Here is a 22,181-nt window from a genome sequence, read left to right as displayed (position 1 = left end):
CCAAAAAATCTGGGCCCAGGGGTCTTTGCAAAGACTGATACTCTAACCAAGGACCATGCATGGAGATAACCTAGACCCCTTGCTTCAGATGTAGCCCATGGCAGCTCAGCCTCCAAGTGGGTGCCCTAGTAAGGGCAACAGGGGCTGTCTCTGACATGAACTCAGTGGCTGGCTCTTTGATCACCTCCCTGAGCGGGGAGCAGCCTTACCAGTTCACAGAAGGGAAGACAATGCAGCCAGTCCTGATGAGACCTGACAGGCTAGGGTCAGATGGAAGGGGAGGAGTACCTCCCCTATCAGTGGACTGGGGAAGGGGCATGGGAGAAGAGAGAGGGAGGGTGGGATTTGGAGGGGAGGAGGAAGAGAGCTACAGCTAGGATACAAAATGAATAAATTGTAATAAAAATATATAAAAATATATATAAAAGAGGTGTGCCTATGCATATACATATATTAATACACAATATATATGTGTATGTATGTATATATACATATACACATTACTATGTATACATTTACAGGGTTCTTATATATACATGGAAAATGGGCAAAGTCCCTTAATAAACATGAAGATATATACAGGTGCTCAACATCGTTAGCTACTATGAAAATCAAAATCACAGGTTTACCTTCCATCCACCAGGATACCTGTAATAAAAAGAGGAAGTACAGACAAGGTTGCAGAGAAGCCAAAGCTCTCATATACTCTTGGGGAGAAATCCGGCAGTTCCTCAACAAGTTAAAACATGGGGCTCCATAGGACTCGATGATTTCACTCCTAAGACTGTGTGGATATAAATATACACACACATACACATGTATACATATATATATGTATATATGTATATAACTATATATACACATATATAGTTATATACATATATTTCTAGAGAAAATAAAAGAATCTACCCAAAACCTTGTATATCAACTATTCATAGCAGCAGAATTCATAACAACCAAGAGTGGGAACATTTCGTGTCCATCAAATCATAAATAAAATGTGACAAACACACACACACAGAAATATTCAGTCAAAAACTAGAGCTAGAGCTTAAAAAGGTGACATGAAAGAAGCCACACACAAAAGGCTGATATTAGATGACAGTTGGATTCATATTACGTCAGTCTCAAAGCAACAAACCCTGGGAGGTGGGGAGTGGGCGAGGAGTTGTGAGGGAAGTGACGAGTCACCAGGAATGACTCAAGTTTTTGGTATGCACAAGGCACCAATATTCCAAATTCATTGTGCCGATGGCTGCGCATCTCAATGATGTAGTAAAACCCACGGATTCTACACTGAAAAGACCATAAACTGTGTAATTTAACTCAATAGGAAGTGGTGGCTCAAGCTGTTAATTCCAGTACTGGCGAGGCAGAGGCAGGCAGATCGCTGAGTTTGAGGCCAGCCTGGTCTACAGAGCAAGTTCCAGGACAGCCACGGCTACACAAAGAAACCCTGTTTCGAAAAACCAAGAAGAAAAAAAGAAAACATCTATTATCACAGCTTCTTTGGGTTACAGAGCTGGAGCTAGTGGTTCTACTCCGGTAGGCTTAGGTTGTTACAGATGGGAGCTGCAGGCACCTAAGCAGCTTCCAGTCCCTGCTGCCCAGGAGGAGGCCTTGCCTTCTCCACATGATCCCGTGGAGGGCTGCTGGAGCGTCCACAGGGTGCTCTTTCTTCACACCAAGCCATCCAAGAAAGGACGGTGCATCTGTGTCTTTCATGACATTTCAGAAGTCACATACTACTGGTGACACAAACCAGCCCTATTCACTCCAGGGAGGACTACCCAAGAGCTTGAGTAACAGAGAGCAGGGACCAAAACAGCCACCCTGGATGCTGGCAACCACACTTGATGCTGCTGAAAACAATAATACTAACAGCTGAGAACTGTGTGACATTCACTATATGCCAGGCGGTTTTAAACTCAGTAAACCTGAGGTGGGTGCTCTTCTGTTCCACAGAAGCAGCTAAGGCACAGTGGAGTTAAGCAGCTCACAGGTCACGCTGGCTAGTAAATGGCGCAGCTGAGAATCAGCTTCCAGCGGCACATACCAGGGCCCACTCTCAAAGACTACACAATACTCTTCCCAATCTTACTTCCTGGATGTGTTGCCCATCTGCACCTCTCAACAGACAACATCTGAAACTAAGTTTTCATTCTCCATGAGTGCTGTTGTTGTCACGCTAATAGCTGCAGAGTAGAAAACGTTTTAATTTGCATTTAGTTAACTGGGAGTGAGGTAACACACTTAACTAGCTATCTAGACTTGATTTTATCTCTTTTTCTACCTTCACAGTTGTCTTTTCCTTCTGATGTGTGGAGTTCAGTCATGCAGTCAGACCTTCATGCATGCATCCCTCTCCATCACACACTGCCAGCGTCTTCCTGGCATCTGTAGCCATCTTAATTTTGACATGACCTGCTCTGCTGCACAGAGAACCCTGCCTTATGCACCGGGCAAATCAGTTTGTGGTTTGAGTATGAGCTGTCTTCACACTGGGGTATAACCATCACTTGCTCCTACCAGATTTTATTATTACTTGTTGTTAGGGTCAAAGCCCAGGGGCCCCATATGAGCCATGCTCTAGCTTGACTGTACTACACTTCATTTGGGTCCTTAACTGCTTTAGTTGATATAAGGAAGGGATCCCACTTCATTTTTGTCCATATAATCTAATTTTCTGAGCCTCAGCAGCCACCTCCCCACTAACATGTAACACCACCTTATCACACACCATGTTCCAATATTCCTGAAGCTGGTGTACCACTAAATTCCAGAAGAATTATTTTACTCACACAGCTGGCTAAATTAATGAAAACTCCAATAACTCATTACTCCCAAGACCCCCAGAAGTTCAATATTAGCTGGAATTCTTTCCCAAGCAGAATACCCAGCTAGGAAATGATTACCAAAAAATAAAATGTGTTTATTTTTAAGAAGAGAAAGGAGAACACTGGCCAAGAACAAACCCTGGGATAAAGAAGTCACTGTGTCCTGCCAAAGCCGGCCAGACAGCAAGGGCACAGTGAAGGTTAGGTGCCTAGTCCAAAGGTCAGGCTGACAGCAAGTTGCTGGTCTGTGTCCATTAGCAAGAGTCCATTAGATCTGGATGTCCGGTTGTTCCATGCTACCACCACCACCACCACCACCACAGCAGCACAGAGCCTTGGAGGAGTTACATGTCCTCCACACTCCACTTATAGGCAAGCTCCTCCACAGCTTTCTTGCTGGCGAGCCTGGCAAAGCGCTTCTGTTCAAAGCCATTAGATCTGCAATCAAAAGAAAAGTTCTAGTCAGCCAAAACTCTGAAAGTTTATTTTAAGAGTGGAAAGGGGCTGAGCGGTGCTGATGCACACCCTGTAATCCCAGCACTCAGGAGGCAGTGGCAGGCAGAGCTCTGATTTCAAGGCCAACCTGGTCTACAGAGTTCCAAGACTGTCAGGGCTATACAGAGAAATCATGTCTCAAAAAAGCCCAAAAAACAAAAATAGAAAGTAAAGTTATTCATATGAAAATATTTAAACCATATGCTATAAAATCAAAGCAACAAAACACACAAATTATCCTCAGTAGTCCCTGTTCAGTCCTATTAGACAACTATCACACTCTTGGACAACTATTTCAAACCTTCATTATTCTCTACAAATGCTGGACATAGCTGGGCCTGTAATCCCAGATACTCCAAAGACTGAGAATGGAGAATCACAAATTCAAGGTCTGCACGGGCTTCAGAGTTAGTTCAAGGCCAGCCTGGACAAATTCATGAAAGTAAGAGATGTGACTCAGTGGTAGAGCCAGAGCCCTGCCAAACACATGCCTACTACAAGCCCATACACAGTACAAAGATTGAAGTACAACTCACATGGCCAACATCCATGGCTCCGTAATTTAACCATTGCTAAACATGTACTGAGTTCTCACTGGACATTAGGTGCTATGAAAGTCAGGGCAAGAAAAGGAGTGATACAGCATCTGTTCTGATAAACTCAGACAAATGGTACAGAAGACATGTAAATGATAACTAAGAAGCAAAAACCAAGGCTGAAGAAATGGCTCAGATGTTAAGAGCATTTGCTGCTCTTGCAGAACCAAAATTTGACCCCCAACACCACTGGATGCTCAGAACCATCTGTAACTCCAGCTCCAGGGAATCCAACACCCTCTTCTAGACTGCAGACACTGACACACAGGTACACATACACAGAGACAGACAGACACATACACATACATACACACACAGACTCACACTCACACTCTATACTGGGGCTGAAGAGATTGCTCAGCAGTTAAGAACACTGGAGTTCTTCAAGAGAACAGTATGTCAGCTCACAACCCTCTGTAACTCTAGTTCCAGGGAATCCAAAGCTGCTTCTGCCTTGCAGGTGGTTCAGACATGGAGGCAAAATACCCATAAAAACAAAGGTTAAATTTTAAAAAGAAGAAAGGAGAAAAAAAGAGAGAGAGAGAGAGAGAGAGGCTGTAGAGATGGCTTAGCAGTCAAGAGCACTGGCTGCTCTTCCAGGGACCCGGGTTCAATTCCCTGCACCCACATGGCAGCTCACAACTAACTAACTAACTAACTAACTAACTAACTAACTAACTAACTAGCTAGCTAACTAACTCCTTTCCAAGGGATCTGACACCCTCACATACACATTTAAGCAGGCAGAACACCAAAGTACATAAAATAAAAATAAATAAATCATTTAAAAATTTTTAAAATAAAACAAATCTTTAAAAAAGGAAAAACCAGGGGCTAGAGAAATGGCTTAGAGGTTAAGAACACTGGCTATTCCTTCCTAAAAGTCCTGAGTTCAATTCCCAGCAACCACACGGTGGCTCACAACCATCTACAGTGAGATCTGGTGTCCTCTTCTGGTGTGCTGTATAAATAATGAATAAATCTTTAAAAAAAAAAAAATACATTACAAATATGTGGAGTTAGGGGAGCAGAGAGATGTCTCAACCTTCTGCCCATGTACACTTTAGGTGTCTTAATCACAGTTCACACATGCAGGGCACACTCGCCTTCGAGGTGGCATCCTCACTTATCTGCTCTCAGGTTAGTAACTGGTGAGGTACACTGACCCCCCTCCTTTGGCTGTGACTACTGATTTTCTCTCTCATGTGGCCCCTGTGGCTGTCCCTACTTGGTATCACTGCCTTCATCACTGCTGTGTCACCTGCTGCACGGGTCACTGTGCTGGCTCTCCTACTGCACGTCCCTAGAGCTGTCTCTTTGACATGCAGTTGTCAGCCCATCTGTCCTGCGTGAATTTTTAAAATGATGTCCTAAGTTCTGATCCCTTTACACGGGAACAACTCTGAGAGAGTTAAAAAAAAAAAAAAAAAAAAAAAAAAAGTCTCTAGCTAGAACTTCAACAATACTTGGCCAATAAATCCTTGGCTATAATATCCTCAAAATGCATTATGCTAACCTTTTAATTGATATAGATTAAATTGGCTTATAGTTTAGTTTCATCCTGCACATCTCATACATTTATAATTTTAGAACGCTATAATGCTTGTGAGAAATATGTTTGCAGAACAAAAGAACTGGACACCAGAGTTGCTGGATCAAACCTAACAGAATCATTCTTCAGCATGCTGAGACATTGACACATCTGTTCCAGCATCTTGCATGTTCCAGCATTCTGCTTGTACCTGCCTCAACTTCTTCAACTGCTGTTTCTCATCAAAGCCTGCTCCCAAAAGAACTTTGAAGAAAGCTACTAATTTTAACTGATCCAGCATTTTAGACTGTTCCAAAAAGGACTTTTATTGAGCCTGAAATTTCTCAACATTCACATGTTATTGGACCACAAATGTTATTGCTTGCTTAATTAACCATTTTTTATTTGGGACCCCTACAGGATTTCTACATGTCCAAAATGTCAGCTAGAAGAAATCTATAAGAACAGCATCCAATTTCCTTAAAAGGGGTTGGGTATGTTTTTGGCTGTTTGCTATGGCTACGAAATTTTATTGTCATTGGGAGATGTTTATTATTAATGGTCTTATTCAAAATGAAACAAGGAATACATAGGGATATTTCATAGAAATAGAAAAAAAGGTAAATTATTAAATCTACTCAACTTAAGGTTTTATTTGTTATTCCCAAATAAGGTTAATTTTAACTCTGGTATAGGATTTTGCATATTGATGCAAAAATAAGTATTTTTAATACATTGGTATAAGCTTTACTATATTGATAGAAAGTCAAGGTTACTTCCAATACTTTTAAACTACTATTAAAAGGTAGTTAGGATATTAGGTATGCAAGTTAATTATTAGTTATTCAACTCATAGTCATGTCAGACACTAGTCTAATTTATCACAGGAGTATACATCCTAGGTTTAACATATTGACATGATTTTGTATACAAATCGATTACATAAAGATAGGTAGTCTTCAAAAACTTCAGAGACCTACAGAATATGGCATTTATTTTCTTATTATTTTAAAGATTCTTTGACAATGAGACAAATCATTTCCTGGCAGTACCCCACCTACCTGAAAGAAGATAATGAGCATGGAAGAACCTCCATATGGAGATGGCTTCAAATGTGGCAAACAAGCCACTTGGGTAAAGAAAATACCCTCGCTTCACAACAGACAAGTTCTGCCTAAAATGGGCAAGCTTAAATGCAGAACAAGTCGACTACCGAACTCTGCCAAGACAGGGTAAGCAAGTCCTAAATAGTTCCTGCTTCACGTATATGTCTGTCAAAATATTCTGAGCCAGAAGGCTGAGGATGATACTCCAACGTTATAGTTATGGGTGACTGTTCAGCAGCAAACTGTCTCTGTCAATTTTTATTTTTTGGAAGCTGCTAACATGCACTTCCTATTTACTCTCATAACTAATTTTATTTCTTCTCAAGTCTCTGATGGGGTTGAAGACCAAATAGTTACAGTACCACATTTAAGCTTAAGTTGTTTAGAAGTTAAGAAATCTTCTCATATAGGTAATACCAATAAGGATAAAAGTTAATTTAGGTATAGAACTTTAAACTTGTCAAGATAGATAGGATAATCAGATACTTTCTCCTAAGATACCCTCTCCATGTGCTAAATACACATGGACTGGACACTGCACATGTAGATTTTACCTAACAGTTTTCATAATTTCATAATTATTGTATTGAAAGAAAAGGAGCCTTTTATTGGACTTAAAGGGGGAAATGTTGGTATAATATTTTTTTTTAATGTATATACCTTACCCTTGTTCATTCAAATACTGATTTCTCCCCCTCCCCACCCCCAACTCTCTGGTTTCAATCCGGATATTGCATTGTGATACTCATTCTAAGCATCCTGTCTCAACTCTTGTGTAAACAGGACAAAAATAAAGCAACTAGACACAATGTTGAGCAGGGAGGAGCCAGAGGACAGGAAAGAGGGGAGGAGCCAAAAGGCAAGAGAGGAGGAGGAGGAGAAGGAGCGAAAGGAGAGTAAGGAGAGCAGAGCTGGAGGAGAGATCTTGCAGGACGTGGAGCATGAACCAGACCTAAGATTTCACAAAAAAAGCAAATATAATGTGGGAAATGTAAATGTTAGGAAACTGAGGGCTTAGAGGTTTAGGAGGGAGTAAATATTGCCCAGCATTGTGTTCTAGGTTTAACTAAAAACCCAGTCTCTGTGTGGTGATTTGGTTATACAGCTGTTTAAGATTAACAGCAAGCTTTACTAGAAGATAAACCAATAGTAAATATTAATAACCACTTACAACAACTAGGTCAGACAGAGTTCTAAGTCTGGGGTCCAAATAAATCGAAGAAACAAACAGCACAGCAGGCACTCTGTGGCAACATGCACAGGCATGGCTATACAAGATCTACCTGTGGCTATGCAGCAAGTGAGAGTCAGGAAACCCTCCTTCAAAGATACTGCAGTGTGAACAGCAAGACAGCAGCCAGCTAGCCTGTAATCACACCCCTTTTGTGTCTCTCTACCTCAGGAAGAATTGTAGTCAGATTCCACAAACAACCTGAGGGACTAAAGACAGTGCCTTAGGTCAGCATAAGGTGGGAAGTGGATTGTGACCCACAAACAGCGATTATAAAACCTGGACAAAATAAGTAGTGGTTGAAGGCATGGGTGAGGCGCAAAGGCAGGAAAAAGTCTGATAGGAGGGCAACCTCTCAGTCCACACAGTTCAAGGAGACCTGCACAGGTAAGACCACAAGCTGACTGGCTTGAGGTGTTAGTGGCAGTGGGAAAAGCAACTACAAAATTAAGACAAAATCCTGGGAGAGAGACACTGCAAAGCACATAAACCCCGGTTATCTACAGCAAACGTCACACCAAGCTCTGGTGAATCAGTATGCTTGTGCAGAGGACAAGCCCTGTCAGAGCGCAGAACCCAGAGGCAAGCCCTGAACTGAGGTGTTAGCTGCTGCCCTGCAGGGGAGACAGGGGTTCAATGTAGACTAAAACTCCACAGACAAAAATCAACAGAGAAATGCAGCAGGATCCAATCTCTACAGTGTGAAACTCACAAATAAAAGATCTAACAATTAACCAACAAGAAAATAACACATACTCAAAAAAAAAAAAAAAAAAAAAAAAAGGTTAGCCAGTTACAGTGTCACCCACATATAAATTCAACATTTGGGAGGCTGTAGCAAGAAAATCTGAGTTCAAGATCAGCCTGGGCTACATAGCCAGTTCTAAACCAGACTGGCCTACAGAGTAAGACCCTGTCTCAAAAAGAGATGGGAGGGAGGAAGGGAGGAACAGGTTATCAACAGAAACCAATTCTGTGATGAATAGAATGTTGCCATCGGCAGACAGGACTTTTTAAACCATTTATAGTTTCCAACAAAGAGAAAACTGTCTCTAAATGGTTGAGCAGATGAGAAAACTCATCACAGACATGCAAGTCATCAAATGGGAATTCTGAACTTAAATCAGCTAAAACAAAATACAACTGACAGAAAACAACTAAGATATCAGGACACAGGTTGTGTAAACTCTAAAACCACCTTAGCCTAACATATTCATAATGCACCATCATCCCAAGTGATTGCTGAATATATATCAAGTGTAACAGTGACAAGGTAGAATCAAAAGAATATGAAAATATTCTAAACAAAATCCATCATGTATTTCAAAGAACTTTCTCAATATACCTCCCAACTAATTTTCTGATGGTGTATAATAAAAACTTGTCAACATCTGGAAGGTCTGTAAAGCTCAGCAAACCTACATGTTACAAATGGCTAATATATGACTATAATACCATGCATGGGTAAAAGATGCAGAGTATAAAAAACACCCTGGCTACAGAGATGGCTCCGGGGTTAAAAGCACTGGCTTCTCTTCCAGAGGACCTGGGTTTCTCAACTGTTAACTCCAGTCTCAGGAGACCTGATGCCCTCTTCTGGCTGCCAAGCTACTTCCTGCACAGATGAACATTGTAGGCAATACACCCATTCATAAAAACAAAATTAAAGAAGGGGAAAAAAAGACCATGAATTATGCAAGCAGGTGGCACATGCCTTTAATCCTCGATCTTAGAAGGTAGATCTATCTCTATAAGGTCAAAGCCTGCTTGATCTATAGGGCCAGGATTACACAGAGATCCTGTCTCAAAGAAAAAAACAAAACAAAACAAAAAAACCAAAAATCCCCCCACAGATTATAAATTTTAGTGCAAAAATATCAAAAGTTCTTTACATGGCTTCAGATCCACATAACAGCCTCAAAGGAGCCAGCTTTTGTTCTTCGTAACACACGCTTTTTTGTTAGTGACATGGCAGGCTATATTTTCCTCCTACACTTCAGCTAAACACTTCACAATAGACAAATTCAGAACCCAGCTGTCTACTCTTAGGGCAGACATTAATGATATTTTGAAAAGTTAAATCAATTCTTTTTGGCTTGGAAAATAATAATTTTTTCATTAAAAATAATAATTATATTAGCATATAATGCTTTGTTATTCTATACAGTAAATAAATGTTTTAAAAATCTTTTAATTTTTAATATAGTGACCACCTAATCCTAACACCTAATCCACATAAACAAAAGCTTCTTGGGGTCCTCAATAATTTCTTCTAAATTACATTGTTTATACAGGTACACACATACACTCAAATGACAGTGTGGCGAGAACAATTTTCAAGAGACAGTTCTCTTCTACCACAAAGGTACCAAGACTTGAACTCACACCTTTAAGCTTGGCAGTAAGCACCTTTACCCACAGAGCCATCTCACTAGACAGAGTATAAAGGGGTCCTGAGAGTAAAACTTTGAAAATCATCATACTAGATCCTAGTGTTCCACGTGGGAAGGGGAGATGGGACTTGCGACTGACACTAGGCAGAAGCTATGCTGACAGTCAGGAGGCTCGAGTACACAAGTGAGACACTAGTAAGTAACCAGATGAGGCGGCAGGACTGCGACATGACCTGGGACTTCCTCCTAGGATAATGAACAGAACTAATGTTCAGGCACAACATAAAGAGAACATAGAGAAGGCTCTAGACTACAACCTTGTCCACCCTCTAACCCTTTGAAAATACTGCACATGACCAACGTTTGAAACAAAGTGTGTCCTCTCAGCTCCACTTGAGTTACTAGTCCTGATCTTTTCAAAGTATACAGAGAGGAAACAGGAGAAATATTCCAGACCTTAGAAACTTGTACCACAGGACCTGAAGCACACAAAGCGTACTATTTCCTTGTGACTGCAGGAGAGCGAAAACAAGTGCAGAGTGCTGATGGTTGTTTGCTGTGTATTACTGGCCCTCAAGATCTGCTTACACTTATCATTGTTTTGTAAACCTGTCTAAGACTATCTGATTGGTTGATTAAGCAGCCTATACCTGGGCAGGGCAGAATGGGGTAGGCATGGCTAAGGTTTCCCGGGCTTCAGGTTCAGGAGAGTCAAGGGAGACAGATGGACAAGAAGAAAGGAGGAAGAAGGACAGAGGATGTCATGATGAGTTAGCGTGGAGAAATAAACCATGTGGGCCAAAAGGAAGGACTCCAATAATGGCATGAAAAGACCCAGATGAAGAATACAAACAAGTACCAGGGGATTATGTATGAAAGGTAGATCAGATGAGAATGATTAAAGCAGATGGTGAAGTTATTTAGACAGCATAAGTAGGAATATCTGCCCAGCCCAAGGTAAATAAGGCAATTATAAAATCTATCAGAGGTCTGTGTCTTATTATTTGTGATGGCGGGTTAGATAATATCGCCGTGGTAATCTTGGGGCTGATAATTAACATTATATAGCCCAACACTCATTTTTATTTCCTACAACAGCAGAGGGATCTAAGAGAGTGGACAAAGCCAACTGTGGTTCTCATGTCTGTATTCCCAGTACTTAGGAGGTAGGAAAAGAATGACAAAAAAGGTTAAGGTCAGGCAGCAGAGAAAACAAAAATACAGGAAAGAGACCTACCTGTCTACTCCATCCCAGCGATATCCAGGCCAGATATTGAATCTATTGGGGGGAGGGGCAGGACCATTGTAGCGAGGCCTCACTAAAGACAGGAATGAGAAAAAGAAATTAGCTACTGACATGATTTAATACAGAGCTGGAAAGCAATGAGAGAAAATTCTTCATGAGAGTTCCTATGTTTTGACACTATCTTCTAAACACAAAGGTGCTATGGCCATGTGGGCAGCCTTCTCTGTGGGAAGCTATGCTGACAACTCTCTTCAATCTCACCTTTCTTATTCTTGTTCTCCTTAGCCTTTTTCTTCTTAATGAAGTTGGCCATTGGATCCCCCTCTCTTTCTTGTTCTCTCAGCATCTTATCCAGATCTTCATCATCAATATAGCGGGCCAGAGGCTTCTGCATCTCCTTCATTGCGTCCTCTATATTCTGTTGCTGCTGCCGGCTCTGGGCAAGCCTGGGCAAAAAAGAAGGACCTGGTTGAGAATTCCCTCCTACACTAAGAACTCACGATGCAGCCTGGAGAACTCCCTCTTTGTAGCAGCTGAGGATAACCAATCATATTAACAGCCCCAGAATCCCAACTGGTGGCATGAACCCACTATCTCTCAGGAGACTCCTCACCTGAGGCTCACCCCTTATCAGCTCCCAGAAGAGAAAGGCAATGGCTGGCTCTGATCCTTCAGTCTGGCTTTGTGCTCAGGGTGTCCTTACCCTTTCCCCCACTGGGCATATAGCTCATCTCGCTCTGAGTCCTTCTCTGCTTTTCTCCTCTGTTCCAATCGCTCCAGCTTCAAATTTCTCTTACGACCAGACTTGTCTCGAAACACAGTTTCAGCAAATTCAAACTGAGCTATAAAAAGAAATCACATTTTAACAATAAACACCAGGCATCACAATCAGAAATAATATTCCAGGACTCAAAGCCAACTGCTTGGGATCTTCTGGTAAACACTCTGCAGACAGACCAGCGTGGCTCCTACCAGCATATGCAGATCAGAAAGGAAAGAACTTGGACTACTGAGGTTAACGTGCTACACAAAAGCACAGCAGAGACGTAGAAGCAACGGAAAAAGTTTCAGCTAGTAGGCTGGAGAGATGGCTCAGCAGTTAAGAGCACTGGCTCCTCTTTCAGAGGTCCTGAGTTCAGTTCCCAGCAACGGTGGCTCACAACCATCTATAATGGGATCTGATGTTCTCTTCTGGCGTTAAGGTGTATTTGAAGGTAGAACATTCATATACATAGAATAAATTTTTTAAAAAAGTTGCAGCTAGCAAATACAACAGGCCACACCTAAAAACAGAAAAGAGAGGGAGAGCTACATGAACTGAAAGTGGGTCCTCTACGCTCACTTGTACCTCCAAGGGCTGCCATGTCTTGGTCATGTTTCTTGAATTCCTGGTACTCTCGCTGAACATCAGTGACCAATCCAGTTCTCGCTCCAGAATACATGTATGCAGCCTGTTCAAGAGAAGAGGAATACACGTGTGCAGCCTGGGCACGAGAAGAGGCAATACCAATACCATGAACCAGGAGGCAGCCAGTTGCATATGTCCCTGAGAGGCAGCAATAACCAAACCAAAACCCTAGTTTTATATTCTCATTACTGACCACAGGGCTGACAACATGGGGCAGGGCGACATCTAATCTCATGATAATCTATGACAGTGTCCCATACAGTTCGGGCTGACCTTGAACTCATTTATACACATTTTAAAAAAAAAAAAAAAAGTGAGCTTTGGAGAAGTGGGTTTCTTGTACAGCCTCACAGATACTAAGAAGTAAGATTTACAGCTATGGCTGGTTTCAGGGGGTTCTGTGTTCCCTGCTGCACACTGCAAGCTGTAAGCCTCAATTTATTATTAAGGAACAGGTGGTACCCACCTGCGTATCAATAGGTGGGAGGACGCAGGCAGATCAGAAGTTCAAAGCCAGCCTTGGAGTATTCCCAAAACAACAAAGAAAAGACAAGGGAGGCTTTCTGGAGATACTAGGATGAGACTGGTGGCATTACAAGGCTATGAAAGGCAGGAACCTCCTGGGAAATCTGGTACACACCAAGCACTCCTGATCCAAAACTAGAAATCCACAACAGTCCAAAACACACACCATTTTGAGCTCCATTTTGGTTCAGTATTTGCACAAACCTTCAAACCTTCAACACTCTGGGTCCCTAAGCCTCTGCTAGAGCCCAGCTCAGATGAGTCAGTGTCACCTTCAGAGAAAGTTCCAGAAGTGCTTCTAACTCAGATTTACTATGCTGCATCCTCACTCTTGACTGCAACCTCTGTGGTATCTATAAAGCTAGAAGGAGCCACTCTGATAAAGACAACTCCTGGAACTCTACCTTCTTCCTGGGACGGGGACTCCTTCGAGGTGGAGAGAGATCAGAATCGGAAGATTTGGTCCTCTGTCTTCTCCGGGGTGGAGAGAGGTCAGAGTCAAAGCTCTGGCGTCTCGGTCTATTCCGTGGTGGTGACAGATCTGAATCGGAGTCCTGGCGCCCTGAATTTTTTTTTTGCCGTGGAGGGGAAAGATCTGAATCAGAGGCTTTTTTTCTACCTATGTGGAAAAGAACAGTCAAAGTATAACTATGATGTTTCCTAGGTAAAGAGTTCGTATGAAACCTCCCATGGCTAAGAGAACCTAGGGATTAAAGAATGAATGAATGGGGATGGTTCAGTAGTAAAGTGCCTACTAAGTACGTCAGACCCTGGTTTTGGGTCTCCAGCTCAGGGGAGAGGAAGGAAGGATAAATTAATCTCCTTGGAAGAATGATTAAAAGAACTTAACAAGCTGGGATACAGTGTCTACTTGCCATCCTATGAAAAAAACATGACTAATCAAAACACAGGCCCAGGTGACACGAAGAAGAAAGGCAGGAGCTCTGTTTCCTGGCCACCAGTGTCTGGTAACTTTGCAAAGCTTTGTGAGATCTCAGACACTAGTCTATGCTGTGGTCTCCCACTGCCAACCTGTCCAGAAGTGGCAGAAGTTGGAGTTGGCCCTCTGCAGTGTGGCAGTCAGGAAGACCTCAAGTATACACTGATGTCCCATCAAGACTCAAGAATAACAACGGAATTTCATTTAAAATTAAGAGTAAAGAGTAGCTAGAACAAACGGAAGTAAAAACTTTCCTGCACAGACCTATTCTAGATGACAGTGCCACCATTCACCTCCTGAAAAGCAGCCAGACAGTGAGTACCAGGTGTGACAACAGTCACACACACTGGCCTAGTAAGTAACTGCTCAGCTTTCTAGGAACCTATCAATTAAATCCCCAGGAAAGCTAAGGTAAGAAACAACCCCCAGCTGTGCCAACAGTGTACCTATGGGATGACTATCAAACCTCTAAGAGCAAACCTGGAGAAAACTGTTAAGTGGAGGAGACAAGCAAGATTAACACGCTGCAGGAGTGCTCTGCAGTCTCGACTACACCCAACATGCATGCCAAAGCCACCCAAGGACACTGACTACAATACAGACAATGATGGTATGAATGACACAATTTTGTGACCCTTCTGTCTTTTCCTTTCTGTACATAAATACACTTTTATTTATTATTACTGTATGTGAGTGCAGGCATGCACATGTAGAGTCCAGAGGGCAATGTTCAGAAATTGGTTTTCTCCTTTCACTGCCCTGATGCAAAAAACGCTTTACTCCCTGAGCCATCTCACATGCCCCATCTGTGCCTTTTTATGGGTGGGAAAGCTAAGCAAAAGGACATAAAAACTTTCCTCCTGACCCTTTTATTTTCAACTCTCCTAAGCCTAGCCTCTCATTTTTCAAAAGAAGAAACTCATTCTCATGTTCACAGGATTAAGTTACTCTTGCGCACAGCCTTAAGCTCACCTTTAGAATCAAGCTGCTTCTTAGCTCCAATATGGGCTTTTGCTTGCCGTTTCCGTGGAGGAGAAAGGTCAGAGTCACGCTCATACTTGCTGTTCCTGGAGAGTGATGAGTGAGAGAGTCCCAGGCCCCTCTGGGACACAGTCTTGCTAGAAAGTGTTTCTGCAGCTTTACTACTTTTGGCTCTGGGCAGTTCCAAATCAGGGGAGTCATGACGGGCCTTCCTGAGATGCTGTGCATCTGAAGTTTCAAGAGTGCTCCTATGCTGGGCTGTGTCAAGGGAGTAGTTATGGGCCCTTCTCGAGGTAGAGGTATCTGAGGAACCATGATGGCCTCTCCTAGCAGACAGACCTGAAGAATTACGATGAGACTTTCTTCGGAGAGAAGCATCTGAGTCATGTTGGACCCTCCTTGGGGGAGATGGATCTGGGGTATCATGACGGGCCTTTCTCGGAGGAGATGGATCCGGGGTGTCATGACGAACCCTCCTGGGAGGAGATGGATCCGGGGTGTCATGACGAACCCTCCTGGGAGGAGATGGATCTGGGGTGTCATGACGAACTCTCCTGGGAGGAGATGGATCTTGGTCATCATGATGAAAATGTTCATCTTCACTGGGGCCTAAACACAAAAGCAGTTAGATTCCCACAATGTTCTCTGATCACATCTCACTCAGCTTAAAAACATACCCTAGAAGCACATATCTCTGAGCTACTTAAAGTCTACCGGCTCTTGTACTGAGGGGCAGCAAACCAGCATTCATAAACAATCTAAGAATAACTCCACTTATTTGCCTCCCAAGACCCCAGTGTGCAAAGCATTTTAAGCACACTTTTTCATAATATGCCCCATAGGAAGCAGGACAGGTGATTTTATTTAACAGACATGAAAACAAAGATTCTGGGAAATGAGGTGATTTCTCCCCTAAGGTCACAGCTACTAAGGAAAGGAGACATGCCTCCAACCCAGTTGTTTCACTCTCAATCCAATTCATTTTCCAGTGACCCCCCCATCTGTAGAACAGGCCCATTGGTTCCTGTTGCTAAGCAGCCTAGATCATTTACAGGTTTACTCTTTCAAAGGGCAGTGACTAAACCTGTAAACATCAAAATGAAATGTATTAAATATTTAATTCATTTCACGATACTCCTCAAGGGAGAAGTCAACAGGAAAAAAGAAAGGAAAGAAAAATTAACAATACATATTACTTAATTCTCACAATTCTAGGATGTAAATATCACTAATCCCACTTTATAGATGAAGTCACTGACATAAAGATTAAGCAGTTTGCCAAAGTTATACTGCCAATATGTGATGAAGTAAACATCTAAAGCCAAACTTCTATGACTCCAAAGTCCATGGGCAATCTGTGAAAACATGGCACTGAGGGGAAGCATGCTGTTTGAGAGCCCAGACTTTCAGAGGCAGAGCAGATAAAATGTTCTGGCAACTGGGCACTTCTAGATTCCACTTCTTTTTCTGTTTCTTACCATCAGAGCTCTATAGCCCAAATAAAAATAAAAGCTGGGTGGGATCTGATGGAGCTGATGAATTCTTATTAAGCAGATAATTCATGCCAGGTCAACTCTTTCACTATAGGGAACAGCCTATCTGACTGGACTGATGCCAGCGAAGAAATGCACAGTATATCTAACCCATAAGGCCAATAAATCCCAAGTATAAAAAGAAAGAAACAGCAGGGTGGATATTTCTAGTAAGAAATTGAAACAGAGTAGTATGAATGAGGCAAAAGAAAAAGGGCTGTTTGTGTGAATGTGCATTTGAGAGACTTCTTATACCTCAGACAGGGAAACAGACTCTCTAGATAAATTATTAGTGCACACCTACCCCCTCTCTCACACACAACTAATGCAAAAGACAGGAAAACAACCACAGGATAAGGTGCAAAATAATAAGTAAGACTGAAATGAATTCCAATAAAATAATCATGAGAGTAAAGCTTTATTTACGAAGATAAGTGACAAGGCGGCATACTAAAATCAGCTGAGGAAATGGCCACTGACATACAGTGCACTGGCGTTCCTATAGCACACCCTTTTCCATCGGAGCTGCACAGTAGTTGGCCTAATGGCACACAGGGTAATACAGAAAGACAAATCCCGCTTAGGAAACAATTCTTTCATCACCTCTGTAGAGAAATGAGCAAGCACCAGGAATATTTGATAATTAAATAGTTCTCAAGAAGTAAGACCCAAGAACAGTGGCCTGAACTATATATAGTGAGACCTTGTTTTTTTTTTAAAAAAAAAAAAAAAAAAAAGAAAGAAAAGAAAAACCAGAGGAAGAGAGAGCCTTGTTTGTGAGAAAGTCAGAACAGAGAAATATAGTTGCAAAACAAAGAAACAAAACTCTGGGCCCTGACCCTTGGGAGCTGCTTCATTCTGGAACAGTGGAGAGCCTGGGTCGCTAATGCGCTGACAAGTCAGCCTCTAACTTCCTGTGTCCTTCTTCTCAAGTCCTGACAACTTTTTCCCACCATATTTTTCATAATCAGTAACACAATGAAACAAACCACGAATTCCTCTAAAGCAAGGAAGCAGAAGGGACCTACCCTACATTTGTGTAGTTTTATCTGCTGCCGACACTCACCTCCCAGAAGCTTCCATTTGGCACTGGAGCGGAAGGCCTCCATCTGCTTTACCTCTTCTGGACGCTCATCCACAAACTCAGCTACCTGCAGAAATGGGGACACTACAGTAAGGGAAAAGCAGAATCCGCCCAAGGAGCACTTGGCCGGAGCCATAACCATTGCTGATCCTAACACCCACGTGTCCACACACCCATGTGGCTGTAAGGAAACATGAAGTGGTTCTCAGTTATTCTTATCCCATAAACATCTGTCACTGTGATGACTTAGTTGTAGACCTTTCTCTGACTAGTCAATCTCTCTCCAAAGATAAAATCTTTTACAAACCTTTTAGTAATCGTGCTGGCATACAACTGCCACCTGTAAATAAAAAGCTCAATTTCTTTTATATTTGTATTATTTCATACACAGTGAGAACACTGCCTTCATAACTAGACTATCACTAATCAAAGATTTTGGCCCTTATAAAACTTTTCCTGTGAGTAGTCACAATGATCGGTCTTGAATCCAGCAGAAGGAAGTTACTGGCCATACATCAAATTACACAACATTCAGGGACAACATCTAAACTTCCTAACCAATGATAAATGATCTCTCTGACGGAGAGCTCATCTTTCAAATCAGTCCACTGTTTTTTTTTTTTTGTTTTGTTTTGTTTTTTTGTTTTTTTTTTTTTTTGAAACAGGGTTTCTCTGTGTAGCCCTGGATGACCCAGAACTCACTCTGTAGCTCAGGCCAGCCTCGAACTCACAGAGATCCACCTGCCTCTGCCTCCTGGGTGCTGGGATTAAAGCCTTGTGCCACCACTGCCCGGCAGTCCACTGTATTTTTGAACAGTGTTAGAACATTCTTAATTTTATGGGACCCACATCTACCCTCATGTAACTTCTTTTCCTCCATACTAACTCTGACCACTGGCCCATTTCCACATAAGAGACCTTCAAAGTAGCTGGTTTAATAAATTGTAGTTACAGAGAACAGCTATGCAAGACACTGTTTCACAATTATTTTATTCAAGTCTTACCATAATCCTTCCAAAAAAGACCCAAGGCCACCATCCAGCAAACTTTGCCTTGGAGAAATTAAATGATGCTCAACATCACAGACTAGCAAATTGTTATAGGGTAATTCAAATCCAGGGCATAGATTCTCTGCACTACCTCTGTTCCCCAGTGCTACCATCATTCCTCATAAAACCTCCAGCTCTGTCTCTGGGCATTGAAAGCATGGCTTAAACATAGGATGAGGGCTGGAGAGATGACTCAGAGGTTAGGAGCACTGGCTGTTTTTCCAGAGGTCCTGAGTTCAATTCCCAGCAACTACATGGTGGCTCACAACCATCTACAATGAGATCTGGTGTGCAAGGCACACACAGATAGAACATTGTATTCATAATAAATAAATCTTTAAAAAAATGTAGGATGAACTGAGATCTGATCATTAGTTGTGTCACATAGCCTTGGTGTGGCCTTCTGCAAAGCATCTCAAACCTCAGCAGGGTGCAAAGGACTGCTCTGACGACTAAATGTTATCCTTTGTGTTCTCTTAGCAGTGCTTGGTAGATGGTTGGTGCTCAATAACCAGGTCTATCAGTCATTCTTAAGTGCAGAAACTGCTTGTTTCTCCTCGTGATCATATGACTGATTTTCACTGCCCATAATGAGACTACCATAACAAACAGTGCTAGCCTGGAAGATCAAAATCCAAAACTATTTCTGCCAAAAATGTATCATGTCCCCGCCACTGCACAGTCAAAACATTAAGTTGGGACCATTTGTATAAGCGCCATGGACAGAAACAGTGTAAAACATCTCTTAAAATGTCACCTCTCCCCTTGCTCAGCTTTCTCCCCACAGCTCTATCCGACACTGGAAGTCAAGGCTGACAAACATGGATCATTTCAAAGTCCTGACAGAACTCTCCACAAGATACATACCACAGGCAAATCTCCATCCTCTTCCTCCTCCTTTTCTGGCCTAGTGGTAGAGATAGCCGACCAGCCCACATCATCATCAACAATACGCATTCTAGATAGGAACAACAAAAGGCTCAGAAAGGAACTCATTCTGGGACACAAGCCAATATACATTTACTTACTGTTCTTTTTATTTACTTCTTGTGTGTGTGTGTGTGATGGTACATATATGTGCTACAGCATGCATATGGAGGTCAGAGGACAACCTGCAGGAGTTAGTTCTCTCCGTCCGCCATGTGGGTCCGGGGGATTGAACACAGGTTGTCAAGCTTGTTGTCAACTGCAGACCTATCTCATCAGCCCCCTACTGGGTTTTAAAGTTCAAAAGTATGGTTCAGTCTTTGTCTATTGAACTGTTACTGTCAATTCACTCCATTACTGTGCATCTTCTAGCATTATCAGTTTTCACAAATGCCTCCTCTGGGCTGGGATTATAAACATCCTGCTGAGTAAGGCATTTTTTGTTCATCAAGGCCTCTTCAATGCAACCGTCAAAGGAGAAAGTCAGCCCTCCATACCCAAGGATTCTACAACTGCAAATTCAACCACCCACAGATTAAAAATACTTGGGGGGGGGGGCGGGGAAGAAAATCACCAATGTATTAAATAGATACAGATTTTCTTGGGTTACAATGCCCTAAATAATATAACTACTGGAATACCATCTAAGTTGTAGTGTGTTTTCTAAGTAACCAAGAGATGATTTAAATCCTCTCAGGATGACTTAAAGAGGGTGTGAATGGTTTACATGCAAACAACAGTATCATTTTGTGCAGGACGTTAAGTACCTTCAGACTCCAGGAACCAGTCCCCAATTACTAAAAGATGATGGCATCCAATAATTGTGTGTCACACAGATGAACTGTGCTGCAAAAAAGGTATTTGAAAAGCCTGGAAGACCTGATACATCTTTAATCACAACAACCATTTCAGACAAGTAGTAGTGTTCAGGATCACATTGTTTTAACAACTAGAAAATGAGTCTCAGAGAGATGAACTCTCTTGCCCTAAACCACCCAGGCTATAAAGTAGCACAGCTAGGATTCATATTCTATCAGTATTGTTCCAAAGCTTAAACTTCTTTCCCTGCATGGCAAAGGCCCTTCTTACAAGGACATCAGCCACCTTAACTGAATACAGGCTCATCTTAACTGGTAATATCACAATGATTACATTATAAATGATGTCATGCTCAAGTTCCAAATGAAGATAAATTTGGGCAAAGGGAAAATTGACCCAGATCAATGGGCCTCAAAATTTTCTCAGTTGAGATGTGGGAATAATACTATTAGGTCATGACACTGTCCGCATAGAGGGGGTGAGCCACACTTTATATCCTTTCTAGTACTCTCTTTAAGCCGCTAAGCTCCTAGCAAGTAGCAGACCCAAGGCAGGGTGTAAGAATGGAATTAGCTTCCAGAGTTTAGACCTTGTGTCCAAAATAGTATCTTCAGTAAGCTGTTAAACTTGGGGCTGCTGCTCTAAAGTCTACAAATGCGTGTTTGTTCTGTGGGTGATGCTGGTTCTCCTATCCCAACCTTTCTAGATTCTGGCGAACAAGTCACTAAAGGATATTACATCAGAAATTTGTCTCTGCACATCTGTTTCGAACCTGGAAGTACATGGTCAAAGTTTTTAGAAAGAGGCCAGGCATATGATGTAAACTGTGCGCATGTTGGTTGCTACTGTTAGAGTAGATAAGAGTAACAGGACATGGGTCTTTGATTCCAGATCAGTTCCTGGTACTTTGGAGGCTCCAGGAATTGATCTTTTGGAGCCAAAAATAAATAAAAATAAAAATAGGCAAGCGCTGAGGCTCTGAATTAGCTCTACTAGTCTCGGGCAGAACTTTCAATCTGTACATGAGACCACGCAAGGCTACAAACGCGGGGGAAAGTGAGTTAAGTTCCAGCTGGCCTTAACACATGGAAGACGCTCCTCAGAGGATGAGGTCTGAGGCGCCCGGGGCGGTGGAGCGGCAGGACGGGGTCGACAACGCTCGCAGAGCCGCGCCGGGGCGGAGGGGAGGCTTGCGGCCTAGGGCGCAACCTAACAGCGCGACGCCCACTGGTCCACTCACCCCTTGCCGCCGGCGCCTCCCGGCTTCGGCCGTTTTTTGCGCCGCTTGCGACCAGCCTCTGAACCTCCTCCCACGCCGGCATCTGCCCCAGACAAGTAACGCTTCAGGTACTCAGCCTTGGAGAGCGTCGGAGCTGCCGCCATAACAGCGTCGAGGGCGGGACGACAACAGCTCGGCGCGTGGGACAGAATTCTTCAACGCGAAACGTATGGGGGCGGAGCCAAGAACGGAAGCCTTACTA

General features: G+C 42.5%; 1 protein-coding gene across 1 annotated transcript; it reads right to left on the bottom strand.

The window, feature by feature from the left end:
- Nucleotides 1–2,911: 2,911 nt before the first annotated feature.
- Bud13 (BUD13 homolog) lies at nt 2,912–22,113 on the bottom strand. Its single transcript, XM_055622443.1, has 10 exons — nt 21,941–22,113; nt 19,822–19,912; nt 17,888–17,972; nt 15,281–15,898; nt 13,773–13,987; nt 12,784–12,886; nt 12,139–12,277; nt 11,697–11,881; nt 11,427–11,508; nt 2,912–3,275 (listed from the first exon to the last, which is right to left on the bottom strand). The coding sequence occupies exons 1-10, from the start codon at nt 22,081–22,083 to the stop codon at nt 3,182–3,184; spliced, it is 1,755 nt and encodes a 584-aa protein (XP_055478418.1). The 5' UTR covers nt 22,084–22,113; the 3' UTR covers nt 2,912–3,181.
- Between the last annotated feature and the right edge of the window lie 68 nt (nt 22,114–22,181).

This window comes from Psammomys obesus, unplaced genomic scaffold, assembly GCF_907164565.1.
Source record: "Psammomys obesus unplaced genomic scaffold, mPsaObe1.curated_primary_1811, whole genome shotgun sequence".
In the NCBI taxonomy this organism is placed as follows: Eukaryota; Metazoa; Chordata; class Mammalia; order Rodentia; family Muridae; genus Psammomys; species Psammomys obesus.
Note: the sequence above shows the minus strand (reverse complement) of the source record. Positions and strands in the feature narration are given on the sequence as shown.